General features: G+C 39.0%; 1 protein-coding gene across 1 annotated transcript; it reads left to right on the forward strand.

The window, feature by feature from the left end:
- Window positions 1-1562: 1562 nt before the first annotated feature.
- On the forward strand, window positions 1563-17323 carry LOC144006654 (neuronal migration protein doublecortin-like). Its single transcript, XM_077505627.1, has 7 exons — window positions 1563-1708; window positions 4136-4561; window positions 6327-6670; window positions 13293-13395; window positions 15291-15380; window positions 17041-17138; window positions 17227-17323. The coding sequence occupies exons 2-7, from the start codon at window positions 4198-4200 to the stop codon at window positions 17281-17283; spliced, it is 1056 nt and encodes a 351-aa protein (XP_077361753.1). The 5' UTR covers window positions 1563-1708; window positions 4136-4197; the 3' UTR covers window positions 17284-17323.
- The last annotated feature ends 2123 nt before the right edge of the window (window positions 17324-19446 follow it).

Consider the following 19446-nt stretch of genomic DNA (forward strand, 5'->3'; position numbering starts at 1 on the left):
AGCTATGTGTGACATGCAAAGGAGAGGCGCCACAGTGGGAACAGCTGAGTTTAAAAGTGATGCTCGGTAGACTAGAGGAACTATATCGCGTTTTAAAACTGATGCAATTCACTGTCTCCAAAATGAGGTAAAAGGTCACAAAGGTTATAAGGACAATTTACCATGAAGGAATATTAGACAATTGCACTGTGACCTAATTTGGAGGCCCGGAAGACGTCATTTCTGTTCATGGAAGTTCACAAGGGCGGATTTGTCCTCAGATCTTGATGGCCTGTAGGGAATATCGTATGGTCTCCCTGTAGTGCTCCTGCTCACCTTTCGCTTCGTTTGACAAGTTTTTTGTTGGAAAAAAAAAAAAGATTCAGTCTACTCAACTGGTGTACAGTATCCCAGGCAAACATGACTGAGGGGCTAAGAATGTACTTTGCACCTTTCAGCTGTCACTGATATATTCTGAACTCACAGTTCATTTGCCCTTGAGCAAAGCTCCTAACGCCCCTAAAGTGCTCCCAGGAGTATATTTATTTTGCTAATGTACAATCCACATGCACCTGATGTTTTAAGTTCTTCCCCAAGACACAAACCTACTGGGGGAAGGATTTGTCTTTTAGTATCTGTTTTGTGAATCAGTTTGTGTTATTTTTTAAAGTACGAGAGGTGCGATATAAGTAAGGAATTGAATGATAGATTTCTTCTTCTTCTTCTTCTTCACACCACAAACTCAAACTGATTCATCAGTGCCTCGGCTGGGTGCAACAAACAAGAACTTCATGTTTACTTAAAAAGGAAAGGGGGACATTCTATTCTTATAAATATTGTCTAAGTGGAATATTAATGAAACAGCTAAATCCACCCGTTTTGATCAATCTCAGGGTGCGGCCATTTTGCCATATGCTGTCGACCGAAAATGACATCACAGTTGCTTGGGGGCTCAGGCAAGTAGCAATGAGCAACTGTAATGTCATTTTTAGTCGGCAGCAAGTGGCAAAATGGCCGCTCCTGGAGATGGATAAAAGGGCGGATTGGTTGCTTAACTCAATGCAAATGCAATATGCTAATCACAATACCATGTTTAAAATAGTGGGGCTGCACGACAACATTTTTTGGGGTTGACTTCTGCTTTATTTGCATCAAGATACAAGAATCAATCAGCTGATTCCAATTAATTAATTAATTAAATAATTGTGCTCATCCCTAAATTATAAGTCAAATACTGTATAACCAATTGAATTAACATTTTTCATTCAACTAATAAAAGGTGTTTATAGTCATCTGCACACAACAATACATTTAATAAACACCATCCCTGGTGGGTAGGAGATATTGATTCTGAATTAATATCGAAAATATTCTAAATGGGTTATCACAATTTTGTATTGCCTCTGTCATATGACTCATGTTTATTTTAAACATATATTATGTATTATTATTTGTCCTGCTTAAGTGATGTGACTGAGAATCTATTGACCCACTTTTTCTCTGGCACCAATAATAGTGACCAAAGTGGGCGTGTCCGCAATTTCTTCGGCTCTAGGACCCGGAGACTGCCCCGGTGAGGCAGGCAGGCAGCGGCTGGCAGACAAAGGGGAGCAGAGAGGCGGCGTGGAGATTTTCCTGCAGCATTGACACACGCACACATACATACACGCGCTCTGATACACTCCCACTCTTGCACACGCTCCTTTCACCGGCACAAGCAGCCACGCAGGTGAGTCCACTCCAAGGTGGGATTATGGGTGCGTTTTATTGCAGCGTCTCTCATTTTAGTTTTTATACTTTAAGAGGAGATTATGTGAGTTATTTTCCAAGTTATGCATGTGAGAGTTGCTTTTTACTTGCGCATACAAAAGAAAGAAAAGCTGGCGTCAGCCGGTGCCATGTGTCAGAAATGCGGCGTCGTTAATTGAACCTTAATTGTCTTCACGCTTCGGCGTGTTCATTAAGGGGGTAAAAAAAAAACTAGTTATTTTGTGTGGATGTCACATTATGAGTTTCAAGTCACCGTTTAGTAATCAGACAAAAATGATAAATGCATGCCTTCCCCCCTCCAATCTCGTGGTTATTTTATCAGTCACGCCTAAAAAATACTCTCTTCACTGTGAATATTAATGGGGAACATAAGTATATTGTTTCCAGAAATGTACTTTTAGGACTTGAGTGGATGTCCCTAACAGGCTGCAGTATGGTGTTGGGTGATGTCACCCTAAAATGCAGGAACCAGCTTGTATGCAGACAATGGACTGTCCTTCCAGTTCGTGTTGTTCAGGGGAAGGGTCATTTTTGGAGCAGCAGATGGGTTTGGAACACGCTCTTTGTCAGCCGAGGAGCGCGGCCGGTCACACCCCTGTCACTGTGCCCCTCGTAAAACTGAGCTGAAGAAGGCTTCTTGTACATTTGAGAATGGATGGTATTACATTGCACGCTGAGGGTTTTTGTGTTTTGCTGTATCTGTCATTTATATACATACAACAAAAAATGGCCACATTCCTGTTTAGAGGTTTATAGTGACCTCTGAGTGGCCTTTTGAAACTATGCTTTCATTTGTCATCGTTTATTTTACTATAATCATAATTTTTGGAGGTTAAATGAAACATTAAAATCTTAAGTCATTCTCATCACCAGTTGAAATATTTTTATATATAGCAGTCTGTTTGAGTGTTAACTGGTTTGGACATAAGTGTTGGGACATACCTACTATATTAATCAGGATTTGGACAAAAGCCCTTAGTTGGCCTTGAATCTGTATTCATAACACATTTGGACAATTCCATGCTTCCAAATTTGTGGCTTTAGTTTAGGAAAAGCAAAATATGGTGGTAAAGCCTTGCGTGGTTGAATTTGTTTATGAATAATTTGCATATAACCCTGACCTGGCTCAGCCCCATCAAACACATTTGAGATGAACTAGAACTGCAAAATCTTGAATAAAATCTAATTGAAGTATGGGAGCTGTATGCGAATAACTATTTTTTTTCCATGTTGAGTTCCTTTAACCTTTTGTTCATATCATATTGTCTAATATATGCCAGTCAGCGCACTTGATGATGACATTGGAGTGAACCTGAATGGGGTGCAGGTGTGGTGTGGGTATAGGTATGCGATTGTGCTCAAGTTTGAAAGGATGGATGGTCCTCCAGTCTCGGGACCATCCACCTCAAAGTACAGCTTGGTGATTGTTTAATGGACAATCATTTGCATATTTCCTGAAGTGGGAAACCTCATTTAAATTCATGCATCTCTTTTCGGATGGCACATACATTCCTCTACTTAATATTATTCATCTTTTTTTTTTTTTGTTAGTTTGTATTCTTTCTCTTCATGACCTGTGGCAGCATCAGGTCCCATTTGGGTGGAGGCTCATTGATGATACTTTAACAATAATTCCTAATCTTTATTGAGCTTAGGCCCATATTTAAGAAAATTTGCTCACCCTAAGGCCTTGTTTCCACCAAGTGCTATAATTCAAATCAGGAGAGGACAATAGCTGTGTCATCTATATAAATTGTGTGTCATAAACTAGTGATTTTGTAATTAAATTTTAACCATATTAAAAAAAACTTTATCAAGTATCATAGTGTTGCGTTTCTACACAGGCCAACAGCAGAACCAGTGTTTTTTTTTCACTTGAGGTAAAGTTTTTAATTCCATCTGTCATCCATCCATGTCGTTTGTCTTTTGTACTAGCTAGCTTGCGCGAAGCTAATCTAGGAGGGTCCCCTCCAATCCGGCGTCCAAGTTTGTGAACTCCCTTTGTCACAAACAGTTGTAACTTTATTTATTTATTTTTTATCCTTCTTGAAATCCAATGGGTCATCTCAAGGTTTTCCATGCTGTGATGAGGGTGCTAGCTGCCGGCTAGCTCATGAGCCTAATTCACAATCATTCCCGATAACCACTGATGTTGCTCAAGCGTGTCACTGGGTGCCATTTTAGCCACACCCCAGAAAATTTAGAGAACTGATACTGTGTACAACAGTTAAATGCTAAATCTCCCCAGTTCAGTACTACCTAGTTGTCTCTTTGCTTGTTTTCAGTAATTACCTTCAAGCATAATAATGTATTTAGGAACAAATTGCTCAAGTCGCTTTTCAGGGTCCTGAATGAACTGGTTAACATGTGTTCTCTGTATTTGTAGACTCTGTGGACCCGGTCCTTCTCGCCAAGCATCTGTCAAACGTATCCAAACTCTTGGTCAACATGGAGCTAGACTTCGCACACTTTGACGAGCGAGACAAGGGGTCGCGGACCCCGCGAGGCAGCCGCTTGAATGGACTCCCCAGCCCGACGCACAGCGCCCACTGCAGCTTCTACCGCACGCGCACCCTGCAAACGCTGTCCAATGAGAAGAAGGCCAAAAAAGTCCGCTTCTACCGCAACGGAGACCGCTACTTCAAGGGCATCGTGTACGCCGTGGCCAACGACAGATTCCGCACCTTCGACGCGCTGCTGGCCGACCTGACGCGCTCGCTCTCCGACCACATCAACTTGCCTCAGGGTGTCCGCTTTATCTTCACCATTGATGGCGCCAGTAGGATCTCGGCACTGGATGAACTAGAGGAAGGTAAGCTTATTTATTGCTTGAGAAGTCTCTTTGATGGATTCTTCTCACTCTTAAAAGGATCTAATGAATCCCGTTTAATCTGACGAGGTGTTCACTCAACATGCGCTACCTACCTTATTTTCACCATCCTCCTGACCTTATTCCTTTTTCAAGTGATATTTTTAAAGTACATGAGCCACATTTGAGCATTAAAGTGTTAGCCTCATCCTGAGCTCTCAGCATTTCAGTGTGGGATAAATGCACCATTAAAGGACAGCATTAGCACGTAATTAAATTTTTAACTGGTAAACTTTTACAGCCACAATGGGTGGAATTCCTTCTCGACTGGCGTTATATTTACAGGTATTTTTGCACCACAATAAATGTGAAACTGTTGTAGTGTTTTGTTTTATGGTGTTGCTAGGATACACATCAGCGAACTTCAGATTGAGAGAGTAGGTGTTTTGTGTGTAGTCCCAAAAATATGATCAAATCCATTGTACCGCTAGGTATTAAATGAAGGTTCAGCTTGGCAGGATGACTGCCTAAATTCTTGTTGGCTACATGGTGGCAAAAATGAGGAAAGTCAACAGCAGAGTTTTCTTTACAATAATTTTCATGCACCCCCACTAGTCTAAACACCGTATTCTGATTTAATAGCGTTTTTGGAATATGAGTTAAACAGCAAAATCTGATTTTTAATGCATCTCAGGGGGCGGCCATTTTGCCACTTGCTGTTGACTTAAAATGGCATCAGTTGCTCAGGTAACAACCAATCATTGCTCACCTTAAGCTGAGCTGTGATTGGTCAGAAGCTAGTCTTTATTTTTGTATTTTTCTTTCTTTTTCTCTTTCTTTCTTTCTTTCTGAAAGCGGTCCCATGATTGGTGGTTACCTGAGCCTTGAGCAACTGTGGTGTCATTTTCAGTAGACAAGTCTACAGCAAGTGGCAAAATGGCCGCCCTCTGAGATGGATAAAAACGGGTTGATTTTGCTGCTTAATGTTCTACAAATGTAATATTAGACACACTGCGGTGTTTAGACTAGTGGGTATGGAGGTCCCAAAAGTACATTTTATTGTAAAGCAAATGTTTGCTACTTTCCATGTATTAGTCTTGCAGTTTTTGATTTTCCTTTATACATCACTTTGTGAATTTTACTTTGACAATTTTAATTTCACATTGGGGATACAATACATACATATAGTATATGTTAAGTGTAGTAAAAATGGGACAAGAAACCTTTTTTTTTTTTTTTTTTTTTTTTTTTTATTGTTCATTTTGTGGGGTATAATTAATTGCTCAATTTCTTCTGGGACACGGTGTAATCCTGCTTTTTGTCTTTGCTGTAATCAACCCACATTTGGTCTAATTGTTGCCTTCTGGATTCTTCCTTTTTCTTCTTTGCCAAAAATGTCCTGCTTGTTCTCGCTCACTCTTTGACTGCTGTCTTTTGTTTCTGCTTCTCTTTATTATGGCTATTTCCTGAAAATGGGAGTTCAACTGGAGGATGTACTAGCATAGGAGGATATATAGCTATCAAGCCTTAATAGAATGCTGTTTTTCTTAGCTAATATATAGCTTTAAATGTATCCAATTTATTTAAAAAGATGCACCGAGTATTTTGTGCTACTAAAATCTTTAGGCTAAAACAACGTTTGAAACTCCCTTGCAACAACAACATTTGATCAAGGTTTAATCTGCTGTGCATAAAACACCACCGGGACTCTCTGGTGTCCACAATGTGGTGCAACACAAACCTAATACAATATTTGCTACCGCCTCAGGGGAGAGCTACGTTTGCGCTTCAGAGAACATCTTCAAGAAGGTCGACTACACAAAGAACGTCAACCCCAACTGGTCGGTGAACGTGAAGGCCTCTGCCAGCCAGAAGAACATCCAGTCGCTGGCGGCCCGCGCTGCCAGCGAGCCCAGAGAGCAAAGCAAAGACTTTGTTCGCCCCAAGCTGGTGACGGTGATGCGCAGCGGCGTCAAACCGCGCAAGGCCGTGCGCGTCCTGCTCAACAAGAAGACGGCGCACTCGTTCGAGCAGGTGCTCACCGACATCACGGAGGCCATCAAGCTGGAAAGCGGGGTGGTCAAACGGATCTACACGCTTGATGGTAAAGAGGTATGTCGTTGCCCCGCCCGCCCTATCCTCATAACAGTCTAGCAACTGCTTGCCTTTCTAGGACTGGTAAGAAAGCTCCGATACTAAGACATTAGATAAATTCATATTACACTAAGCTAATTATTGCCACTCCTCCTAGTTGAAATTTATAGTAAAACTAACACGACAAAAAGAAAATAGTTTTTAGTGAACGCATAGCTGCTAGTGTAATGCTAACAATGCAAAATGACGTTCCTATATTGCTGTTGTAGGATAAACTTTTAAATTACAAAAAGTAATGGCGAAACACACACAGATGATTAAAAGGTACTTGCTGGAATATATTTTTATTCTGCAAAAATTTTGTTCAAATATCTCTATTGAATATTAAAACAAACAAACACGATGAGTATACTAGCGTACAAGCTGCTGTTGGCCACAGCTCACGCCTGGACACTCACACAGACTTGCTGATGTCAGCCAGCAGGTCCCGCCTCTTAAAGGACGCTACAATATGTACTGGATTTTCTCTTTTCTGCTTGCAGTTTTTTTTAATTTTTTTTTATGTTCAAATCAAATAGGTTTATATTGTGTGAAAGTGCGTGTATTAGAGCTCCTTTTTATTGTGCAATTTTGCGTGGCCTTTATGCCAAAGTAAAAAGAACAAATACTTGCTAACACTGATTTTGGACGGGTCGGGTACTGAATTGCAAAATCTACTGAGCAGCTGGTGCAAGCGTGACCAATCTCGTCATACCAGTTGTTTTCACACTTTAAATCAGTGACTTTCTTTTCAGTGCAACAAATTCCCCCATGTTTTATTTGTGTACTCTTTATTATGGGTTCAGTTGGTTTTATAATTTCTAGAAGACAAATAATTACGCAAAGTAGATATTACAATTTTCTATGGCATCCTTGTGATTGTCGGTCGCCAATATGAAACTCAACCATGCATGAGCACAACTGAAAACCTCATCACAACATCTTTGAACTCTCTCTTAAACCCTTGGTGCTTCAACTCAAATAAAACCACAATGGCGCGCATTCTCTCATAAATGCACATACAGATGCAGGGCTTGGTCCTTTGTTGAACATAGTTGGTGAAAGGCGGACCTTTCAAGCCTCTCAGAAGTACCACAAGGCAGGTGAACACTGACCGAAAGCTGTAAAAGACAACGAAGGTCATTGTGTACATTGCTTCGCTGTTCTGATCTGCTGGCTCATGGTACGCAGTAATACTTTGTACTCAACCTTACATGTCCACTTTGATGGTTAAGGCCAATGAAGCCACTTCTGATTAATGATGTTTGCAACTTATAATCGCTTGCTACCTTTTGATCTTAAAGGGAGGATATGAGTAATGAGAACCTCAAAGCTTGTCAACAGTTGTGAGCCAGATTTTAAGGTTGAATGTCCTTTTTCATTGGTCAGTTTTCTCCCCAATCGGAAATGATAGCTATTGAGCTAACACCCTCCATGATTTTTTAAATTGATGACATTGAAGTTAATACTGAGTCTTGTGAGTTAAACTGGGTTCTTGTGTGATGATCTCTGTTATAGTATGTGACTCTAAAGACATATTTCTTCCCTAAAACTTCCTAACTGTACAACCCCAGACACTTGGGTGGCGAGTGGTGTCCAAACTTTTTCATTTGAGGGCTGCATACAGAAAAACATAGTTAAAAGGGCTGCTTTAAGGCAAAATGAGCAATATTTTATCGGGTATTGTGCTATTTTTACAAAAATGACTCAATTTGTACGTTTAACTTGTACGTTTAAGCAACATCTTCGGAAATTTTTAGGTGTATGAGGGAGCCCAGGTCCTGTAGCACCCGAATCACATCTCCACATTCAGAACTACAAGAGAAAACTGTCATAAGATGAACAGTTTTATATACAGTCCATGTAAACAGTTACTTAAGAATCTTAAGACCTTGACACAGAACAGAAATTGGAAAAAACTCAGTTTCTTAAATTGAATTTTTTATTCACCACATTATTATTGTCATTTTAGTGCTAAATTTATTTGAATCTTTTTGCATGTGGAAAAAACAATATATAAACCACTATTAGTAATAGTGGCACCTATTTGACACCTTGACTTATTTTTTAATTAGCCTTGCAGATTGTGTCAAAGGTCATTTTTAATTATGTTGCGAGATGCTGAAAAATGAAGGGCGGGACACAAATGACCCCCAGACCGTAGTTTGGACACCATTATTCTATGGCATTAAATCAACATAAGAAGACATGGCTGTTTCTGTAACAACAAGGTATCCTCATTCCAAGCTATTTGTCCTCCATTATTCATAACATATGGAGCAGGTATCGGGTCCAAAACGCCTCTAAAACGGCTAGTTCCTCTGTTTTTTTGTTTTTTTTTCTTTGTTTTTTTTTCTTGCATCTAGTAAGACCTTGCCGGAGGGGAGGTGCTTTCTTATGATGGATGGAGGAATTTGATTTTTGAATGAATTTTCCCAGGGGAGCCGTCTGTTACTGTAGCCCCAAGGTGTTGCAGAACTGATGTGCCAAATGTTTGGATTGACAGCAGTCATCATAAAATACTCAATGTTGCCGAAGTGCACATTTATTTACCGTAGCTTTATTCATGCCTTAAGATTTTTTTTCCAATTAGATTTTTTTTATTTTATTTTTTTATCACTGTCAAATATCTTAATCAAAGCATAGTGGATTGTTATAACTACAAGGATGAATTGTTGCGATGATTGTGTTGAAGGCTTATTTCTCTCTCTGCACGCATCAGTGGTAGACTTAATAACGGCGATGCGTTTGAGGTGATCTGGTAGAAGCATTATTGATGCAGAGCCTGCCCCTCCCTGACTTTGCGCCGCTCCTCCTCCTACCCATTGCATAGCGATAGCTGCTAGGTCTGGTTGCTAGGAAACCACATCCCCGGCACAAAGGGAGCCCAGCTGGTGTGGACCGGTCTGACGGATACTCATCCTGCAGTCTCGTGGGTGTGAAAGTTTAAAATCAATGCAGGTTTGGCTTCAAAGAAATCGTTTGGATATTTGCATTCCTTTATGGGATGTGATTGATTGCCTTTTTTTTTTTTCCCCCTTCCTCTTCTGTCAGGTTTGAGTTGTTTGTTTGTTTTTTTTGTTTTTTGTTTTTTAAACGAATATGGATTATTTTTTAATTATTAATCTAAATGTGAACTACACTCTTCTGTCCTCACTTTGAGGAAAATCACCATTTACCCCCTCAAACACTGCTGCTTTTCACTTGAGTCCAAAAGGGTGGGGCCGACTCATTCAGCAGTAATTTTCCATCCTTTGAGCCAATTGCGATCATTTTATTTATTTATTTTTGCTGACAGGGCAGTTAATTGTTCCCTTTGCTTTAAAACGAGTCTCCCTTGTCTCACAAATTTAACATGAAATCTGTCTTTATCTAATCGCCTGAAGACCTTTTGTATTAAATTTGCAGTGTCTGGTTTGTATTAAATGAATTGTGGGAAGGCTGTCATTTAATAAATGCCACATGCTATTTGGGAAATCTGTTTAAGGTGCACAGCAGTTTTGTGTGACCCTGATCAAAAAACAAAACAAAACAAATATATATATATATATATATATATATATATATATATATATATATATTACTAAATCATTCTGTACAAGCTGTGGCGTGAGAAATGTATTGAGGGGGTGGAAAGAAAGCTTCCCATTTGCTTCAAAAGCCAATTACAGGGAATGATTTGCAGCATGGGAGATGGATGTGGACATGTGTTTGCGGCGTCTTAACGACGAAATACATCTGCTAAGAGGGGAAGAATTGTCTGCTTTTGCAGCCCGCTCGCGTTTGGCCACACTGCAGAAGCAGTTGTCATGGCGATAAGCTCCGCCAGGATGGATTCGTTTTTTTTGACAAAGGCTGGGATATGCTGAGTGGGCCTTTTGTAATTGACTTTGGGTCTTACCTGTCTACTTTGCTGATTTTTGCTGAGTCACATGAAGATATGAACTCGACAACCCTTGATTTTATCGCTCGCACATGCGCACACACACGCAATTGGGTTTCGAGAGGGGCGTGGTCGCCATCTTAACAGCATCAACTAGTGAACATGACCCAGGGGGAAGAGAGGGAATCGCGTTTTAATGACGCTCTGGCCAACATCAGTCAGACAAATGCGATGCTGGCTTCCTCCAGGATGGGTAAGGAGTGGGGGGTACTGAACCGATCAGACACCAGCTGGCCCCCATGACTGTGCAAATACATCTCTGCCGGAATCGCTCATCTGTGTTTCAAATGAGCGCTGATGGGAACGTGCTGGTGCAGCAAGGTTATACGGAGGGCACAGGATGATTTTCATTGAAACATGTTTTCATAGCTACATTAGAGTCACAGGATGACATTTGTTGAAGTAGGGAACCTGCCTTCTTCACTTTTCTCTCTCGTCACAACTTGTTAGTCTGAATAATTCAGTTGTTGGAGTTTTCCGGAGGTCATGTGTTCTTGACAGCTGGTCAAGCAGAGATTAGGGGATGGGCTTGGTGGCATGGAGAGTGGATGGAGTTTGGGGGAGGGTGTTAAAAGGGGCATCTGAAAGGAGCCACTTAAGACCCCCCCCCCCCCCCCCCAATTTACAATGTGCTCATAAATTCTTCCAAATGAACTCACAATATACTTAACATTAATTTTAAACACCTGAGCTCTGTGTTGTAGTGTCACATGACACTTCAACAGTCTTGTATGGTGGATGTGCTATATTTGATATATTTCCCCCCCATGTTGAAAGCAGATGCTGTACTTTCCATGTCATTTGGAGAGTATGTGAAATATTTTCATCAACTGTATGGCAATGGGATTAGTTTGCTTTGCTTAGACGTTGTTATGCAGATTATTTTGGGTTTATAGACACTACTCTGGTCTCTCTGGAGCTACTTTTTGAGTACAGTTTTTACACATCACTACAGGAAAATGAAAACAAATATCGTTTAATAGTTTCCACTCTTTGTCTAGCAGAACATTTGTTGGCCTCCAATTGTTTCTTCAGTGAGTCAAGTCATGCTAGCAATAGTTAGCATAAATTGGTGAAAAGGCAGCAATACATAATAGTGCCTTGTAGTGTTAATTTCGTCAAGGAAAACGAAACAAAAATAATTTAGTCAATGCACGTTTTTCACTGGCCTAAAACCCACATTAATAAACAATAACTGGGACTAAATCAGTATGCATTTTTGTCAACGATTGAAGATGAGACCAAAATGTACTTCACTTAATAAAAACGGGTGTAAAATCTATGGACATATTAGTTCATGAACAAAAAACGAGATGAAAATATGATTTTCGAAAGTCTCGTCTCTGCTAATCTGACACTGTCACGTGACACACCCCCTTTCAAACCTGCATCTAGCGAGTGCATCAACACTGTTAATACTAATGGCGCCCATGAGTTTACATGACCCCATCAGGCAGTCTGAGGTCTACACGGAGAGCATCAGTCTTTATTTTGCACGCATATTCCTGCTGAGAGTTTAAAGTGGCAGTCTTTAGGATAACCAGGTTATCTCTTTAATCAGCTCTGTTCTTAAAGCTATTAAAACGTTCCAGCCTCTCCCCTGCAGGCCCATTCGGCCCATATCTCCTCCTCTTGGGGGGGGAAATGAGTGCCTCCTTATTGCTTCCATCTTTTCTTGCAGCACTGCAGTACAATAAAAGTAACATGCATCTAATCCCTTTGCTAATGTTCATGGCACAAACATACACATTTAGAAAATTGCACTGGCTAGCTAATTAGCATTTAATCCCAAGAGTCAAAGCACCATCTATGTGGATCATCCAGCCTTAATCTAGTTGGCAGGGGGGCACTATGAGCCATTGAGAGGGAGGGTACAGCTGTTGGATGCCATGCCAGAAAGTCGCCAGCACACACTTGTAACTTGTTGGCCAGGGCAGCTGCCGGTCTGGGTGGGACCTTCCCACATTATCTTTAGCTCATAGTTTAGACGTGTATCATCAAATGTGCCATGATTTGTCTCCAACCTTCCCCAAATGTGACACTGCAGTGGCATCTATCATGCCGCATCTTAAGAACATGCAACACATTTAGTCAACAGCTGCTGTGGACTTAAAAGTCCCCCAGCGATAAAAGTGGATTCATTAAATATTGCAGTAAAGGCAAACTTCATACAACAAGGTCTGAGGGCTTTTTGCGTAGGTGGGCCTTGTTGAATTGGCACTTACTGTGGCTACAAGCATTGTTGTCGTGATGAAAAGAGCATAAAAGCGGCACACTGGCTCAGGTCAGGATTCCTAAGGCTGCTTGAAAAACGTTTTACTTGACAAGAATTCTCCAAAAACTGCTACGACTAGCGATAAAGCATTTGGATTTTTTTTTATTATAGCATATTTTTAACGCTAATATCAAATGGGGATGTAACGATAAAGGCAATTCGTGATATTGTGATATTAAAACTGACACAATATATAATTGATAATAGTAAAAGCAGAACATTAAAGTCAGATTGATTTCCATTTGTGTAGTTCTAGCACAGCTTAATTTTTATAAAGCATGTTTTGGCCCTTCTAAAAAATATATATTTTTTCTTTTTGAGTCTTCAATGGCAGATGATTATGGACTTTACTCCAGCTCATATTTTCTCTTTTGACCTCTCAGGTTACTTGCCTCCAGGATTTCTTTGGGGACGAGGATGTGTTCATTGCATGTGGACCTGAGAAATTCCGCTACGCCCAAGATGACTTCTCTCTGGATGAGAATGGTACATTTATTTCATTTGTATACCAGGCAAACAATTGCTAATTATTAATGTATGTATTTGCGTTCTAATGAGATACAATACAAGAACTGTATTAAAACTATTTCACAGCAATAATGCTATTTAACATAGCAATATTTTTTTATTATTATTATTGTGGTTGCAGTAGTATGCAACTGTACAGCAATATCCCTGTTTGGGTAATTTTGTTCCCCAAGTGTGGCTAAATAGGCTTAATATTGCACGTGGCGCTCAATGATTGTTGAGGGAAGCAGTCAGGGGGAGGCCAATGAGCAAGTCTCTTATCTGCAGGCAGCAGCGGAATAAGGAAAAAAAGGTAGAAAAAGAAGCATTAATCTGCCCGGTGACAGGTTTAGGCCTGCTGATGTGCCACTACTGATACTGGCAAATGTTCACACAATCCTCTTAGTGAGTCGCTGTACTCCCATCAAGCCTTTGTTCTCTTCTTTTCTTTCTTTTTAAACCACTTCCCTCAAATATAAACACAATTTAATGCATTGCGATTTCTGCCTTGCAAAGAGAAAGATGCTCAGTTTTGAAGGTGTGCCTATAACACCTTTTTGTCTACCACCTCTCGGTATGATTCAGCGCACTTCTATGAGCTGTGAACAATAGCACAGGGGTCTATTGGGTGTGAGGGACGACTGATGAATATACTGTAATTTAGGGATGGGCGATATGGCCAATTTTTTTCTTTTTCTTTTTTTTGTTTGACCTTCAGGACGATTACGATTTTAATCCATTTTTAATCTAATAAACCCAACAAACATTTATTTAAAGGTGTAATTTATTAAAAAATAATTCCTGTTCAATATGTTCAGACAATAATTAGCGATGTAACAAAAAGTACAATATTGTGATATTAAAACTGCCACAATGTCGCCGTCATGTTCACGATATTTAAATGCAACAAATCTGTTAGTCAGGTTTGAAATTCGAGCACTCTCTGGTGGCTAGTTTTTTGGTGCAATTTAATTTTCATTAGGGATATTTTAACCCTTCTTCTACACTAATTGTCAGATGAAGGGGAACATATGATGCCCGTGAAGCAAGTCAATATGTGGAGGAACTCTGTGTGCATGCATTAATAATAATAATAATAATAATAATAATAATAATACTATTATTGATGTCATGTACAAAAGCACAATATTGTGCTTTTTTTTTTTAGTATGAGCTTTTGTTTAATTTATTTTTATTTTGTATTTTTTTTAAACACAATATTTTGACCTTTTTTAAATATCGTCAACCTCCCCACAGTATCGTGATAATTATCGTATCTTCATATCATGATACATCGTATCGTGACATTTGGATATCGTTACATCCCTAACAATGTATATTGATTCTAAATCAATTTTTAACATAAAATTATCATTATTCGAGAGGAAGGTGCCTTTTTCAACGCCATTGCTCGCCACAGTATGAAAACACAATCTCGTCATGCTTTTCATGTTGCTATAAGAGTTGCTTGCGCGTGTTAAGAAAAGCAATCAATAATCATCATGAAGATGAACCAGTGTTATTCGGCCCCCACCAAGAGGTTACCCGGCAACCGTAAATGTGTGGTGAGAAGCCTTGGGCAGTATCAACTCGCCGTATTTTCCACTTCATAAAAATACACAAGAAGCTGTTTTTTCTTTTTCTCTTTTTGTGCACATCACATGCCACAAGGCTCATTTTGTGATGTTAGTTCAAGTAGATGTCAGACTACAAAACGTAGAATATATTCTGTTCAATTTTCTGCTTTTTTAGCCTAAAGCATTTAAGAATGAGAGTAAATTCTGCCCAACAACATATATATTCAAGCGTCAAGTCTGTTAATGCTGTTTTTATGTTAACAAAATTAATAAAGTGCTGTTGGTTTGCCATTGCAGAGTGCCGAGTGATGAAGAATCAGAAAGCTCATCGTAGTTTGATCAAGAGTCCCGCATCAGCCAAACGCTGCAAGTCGCCTGCTGAATCAAGAAAGATTTTTTTTTTTTTTTTTTTGTGGCTCATTTTTATAATTAATAATTATCAATACCACTAGCAATGGTAGTACTGCAGTATTTGAATGAAAATCAAAGCCCAACTGTTTGGCCATTCAAGTCATGGATGAAATAATTATGCTAAACTACATGTTTTTTAAATCAAAAGATTTGCTGATTAGTGTATTGATTGGGCATGCTGTGCAGATGGTTGCACTCAGCTGCTCAGCAGTATTTGGATGGATGCATGCTTGCAGTAAATTAAAAAAACAAAACAAAAAACAATCTTTCGGTTGACTGGCTATGAGGAACTGTCCTGGTTTTGATTTTCCACTCGTCAAGCCAAACAAGATGTGGTCTGTAATGCTTGTGGGATTTTATGTACTAACGTGATAATAGTGTTGTGGGTTTTGGGTGGCCTTCTTCTTAATGATACACTTAGTCTGACCGAGTAGTTGAAATGAAGCCTGCTTTCAGCTTCACAATCAATCTTTGTCCAAGTTGTGTTTAAAACACTCGTGGCCACCTGGCTTGCAGTCTGCTCAAGTCTCTTTGTTTTTTTTGGTTTTTTTTTTTAAATCTCCTGTAGACAAAAAGCACTTTAAAAACTCTTGTGCTGCTCTTGGATGTAAACACAAATACGCCAATGGGTCGAATTCAACAATGTGACTCAAATGAGAACCAAACAAATGATGTTTGTTCAACTTTTTGGTAGAATGGAAATCACAGGGTACATTTGTGGTAGTGGAAGAAAATCATCTATCATCCATGGTGCAGTTTTTTTATGTATTTTTTATTAAGCGATCCTTTTGAAGCTTGCTTGTGTGATTGCTGCTTTTGTTCTGGCTTTGCCCTTTGACGAATGAGTTTGACGATTTCCTGTAAACGCCACAAGATGGCGCCAAAGTACTACATGAAGTTTCTAAACTCATTTCAAGGTCATTCTTGGGCTACAAAATGGCGCTAGATGTTTGTATATTACACCAGTGGTTCTTAACCTGGGTTCGATCGAACCCCTTTAAGCATTGTATCAGGCAGTGCTTTGTCCAGATTGCAACATCAGCAAATAATGAATCTTTTAGTGAATAAGTGGAGGTATAAAAAAATAAAAATAAATCTAAATTTTGTAGTCCTATCTAAACAACAAAATAATCAAAATTTTGTAGTCTTAATTGAACCAAAAAAAATCAAAACTTTGTAGTCCTAGCTAAAAAAAATAAATGAAAAAAAAAAAAAAAACCTCAATGTTAGTCCTAAATAAACAATAAAAAAAAATAAAATTTTGTAGTACAAATAAAAAATTTGAAAAAAAATCTAAATTTTGTAGTCCTAACTTAACCAGGAAAAAAATCAAAATTTTGTAGTCCTAACTAAAAAAAAATAATAATTTGAAAAAAAATCAAAACTTTGTAGTCCTAACTAAAATAAATAAATAAAATAAATAATAATAATAAAAAGATTTTAGTCCCAACTAAACATTTTTTTTAAATATTCACATTTTGTAGTCCTAACAAATAAATAAATTTAAAAAAAATTAGCCCTAACTTAAAAAAACAACACAATCCTAATTTTGTAGTGCTACCTTGTTTTTTTTTTTTTTTTTTTTTTTTTTTTTTTTTTTTTTGTCTGTCTCAATAAATCTTTTTCCTCCTCCCAGTCAACGGCACAGGCTCCAGCAGCCAGATTTCCACCCCGGTCTCCAAGCACTCCCCGACCTCCACCCCTACCAGCCCTGCACCCAGCAGCAAGCAGAAGGTACTAACACTCTTGTTGCCCCTTTTTTTTTTTCTTTTTTTTAAGGTGTCCTTAAACGCATCATTTGAACACATGCTCTGTTTTGCAGGACCTCTACCTGCCCTTATCTCTGGATGACGACGATTCTATCGGGGAGTCCATGTAGACTCTGAAACTTGATTTTTCTTTCCCCCCCCCCCCCCCCCCCCCCCACCTTATGGTCTGGAAGATCCACTGGGGTGTCAACTAGGGTTTCCTTTGCTGCTTGAGAACACACAAAAAAAAAACCACTTGGTTTTAAATGTATTTTTTGAAATCAGTTCTCACCACCAAAATTCATCTCACTATGACGCAAATGTATTTACACTGATTTAAAAAAAAAAAAAAAACTTCACTTTTAGAATTTTCACTTTGGATTTTTGAAGACTCACATTAGACGCCAATCACAAAATTCTGAGCAGCAAAATTAGAGCTTTTTGGGGTTTAATCTGACTTGTATGCGACTTTTGATCCATGACGTTCTGCTATGTCGTCCTCGCAATGTTCTGAACCACCTGCTGTAAATAATGTGCATAGTTCTCATAACCTTCTCTGGTTTTCCCGTCACCATTGCTGTGCTTCCGTAATATAACATTTTGCTCAACTTCTTCACACTGTAGTCAAAGTAAAAGAATTCTTGAGGGGACAATGTGTGGAAAGAGATCTTGATCAATAATTGCAATAACTACAAAAACATTCCACACATTCCTTCAGTGATTCTTTTTTACATTGACTCCATTCATACGTTACAATAGCAGGCTATATCTGGTTACATCATATACCCTCCGTCTTGTACATACTGCATTGCATGATACTTATTTTAAAGCTTTAGGTACAAAAAAAAGTTGGTTTGAAGGACCTAATGGTGCATAAGATTGACCAAAGTTCAACTTATTAAATTAGGCCAATCAGTATACAGCAGTGTTTGAGTAACATTTTAATAAGTCACAGATAAAATAAAGGTCATAAAGCCAAAGTGTTGCAGGATTTATTTAAAAAAAAAAAAAAAAAGTAGAAAAACACGTAGTTACTAGAATAAAATTCTGGAGGAGCACCCGGTGATGTAAGCATGTTCCTCCCCATGCTCAACATATTACATGTTGTTTTTAATATTTGATAAAGTTGATTAATTTATATGAAGGGTACGTGTCTTGGATTTTTCTCTACATTTAACTTGTAAGCTGCGAGCACTACTTTTTTAAGGCTCCACCATGTGCAGCTTTTTTTTAAATATAATAAAGTATGTGTATGTTATTTTTTTTTTTTTTTTCTAAGAGTTTCCTCAGGTTTTGCAGGCAATCAAGCCTGAGACTCTTTTGATTCAATTGGATGACACTGAAGCACAACCAGCTGAGCTTACAGGCACTTTGAATGTCTGCACGGCACCGTTACAATGCAGGACCACAATTTACCCCGCAAAACTGAAATGTAAAGTGCTGCTTGTGTAGCATCCTTTTTTCAATTGAACAGCTATGCATTTGGATTTGAGGGAGAGTGATGAAATGTCCATGACGTCATGAAAGTTGTGTGTTCTGTCAACAAACAAGCATATGGAAAGCAGTCAGCCACACAGTAGTGTCAAAAACGTCGTTAGTGTGAATACAGAGCATACCAGAACATAATTGAGCGCACTAGGCTCTACTTTGTCGTCCGGTCATCACTAAATGAGCTTTCACTGTAATTGCAATCATTATCCAACAGAGGGCGCTGCCATACGTCTTTGCTCACCATTTTGTATCAAACTATTCCCCCCCCCCCTACACATTTGGATGTGTTCCTTCTCTTTTCTTACTGCTTTGTTTTTACAGCATATAAAACAAAATGTCTGTCTTGTGTAAACTGGCCACAGCAACGTTCGATGGCCAATGTGGTTTAATATTCATCTACAGTGGTGCCTTGTTTTTGCACAAACAAATGAGAAATCTTGCTTATACTTTTTTTTTTTTTTAACTACTTTTTCAAACGAGGCCTCCCAACAATGCTTGTTTTGTAGACTTAGACACTTTATTATGGTGTAAATAACCTTTCTCCTGTACTCTTTTTATATTCCATCTATGCCTTTTCTCATTAAATAAATGACCCCACCCCTCCCCCCCCTGGAATGTACAAGGTTTTCTTTTTTCTTTTTTTTTCGTGGTATTTTGCAGTGTCAACCGGTGGCTTGTTTCAGTGCTTCATTCAATGTAATAACTGGTATCATTTTGCAATTAAAACACTTGTACAAGTATCTCGCTTCCGTCATTTATTACATATCCGCCGCAGCCGTGTTAGCTCCAGCCACGAATAGCGA

This window comes from Festucalex cinctus, chromosome 18 (genome assembly GCF_051991245.1).
Source record: "Festucalex cinctus isolate MCC-2025b chromosome 18, RoL_Fcin_1.0, whole genome shotgun sequence".
NCBI classification, from domain to species: Eukaryota; Metazoa; Chordata; class Actinopteri; order Syngnathiformes; family Syngnathidae; genus Festucalex; species Festucalex cinctus.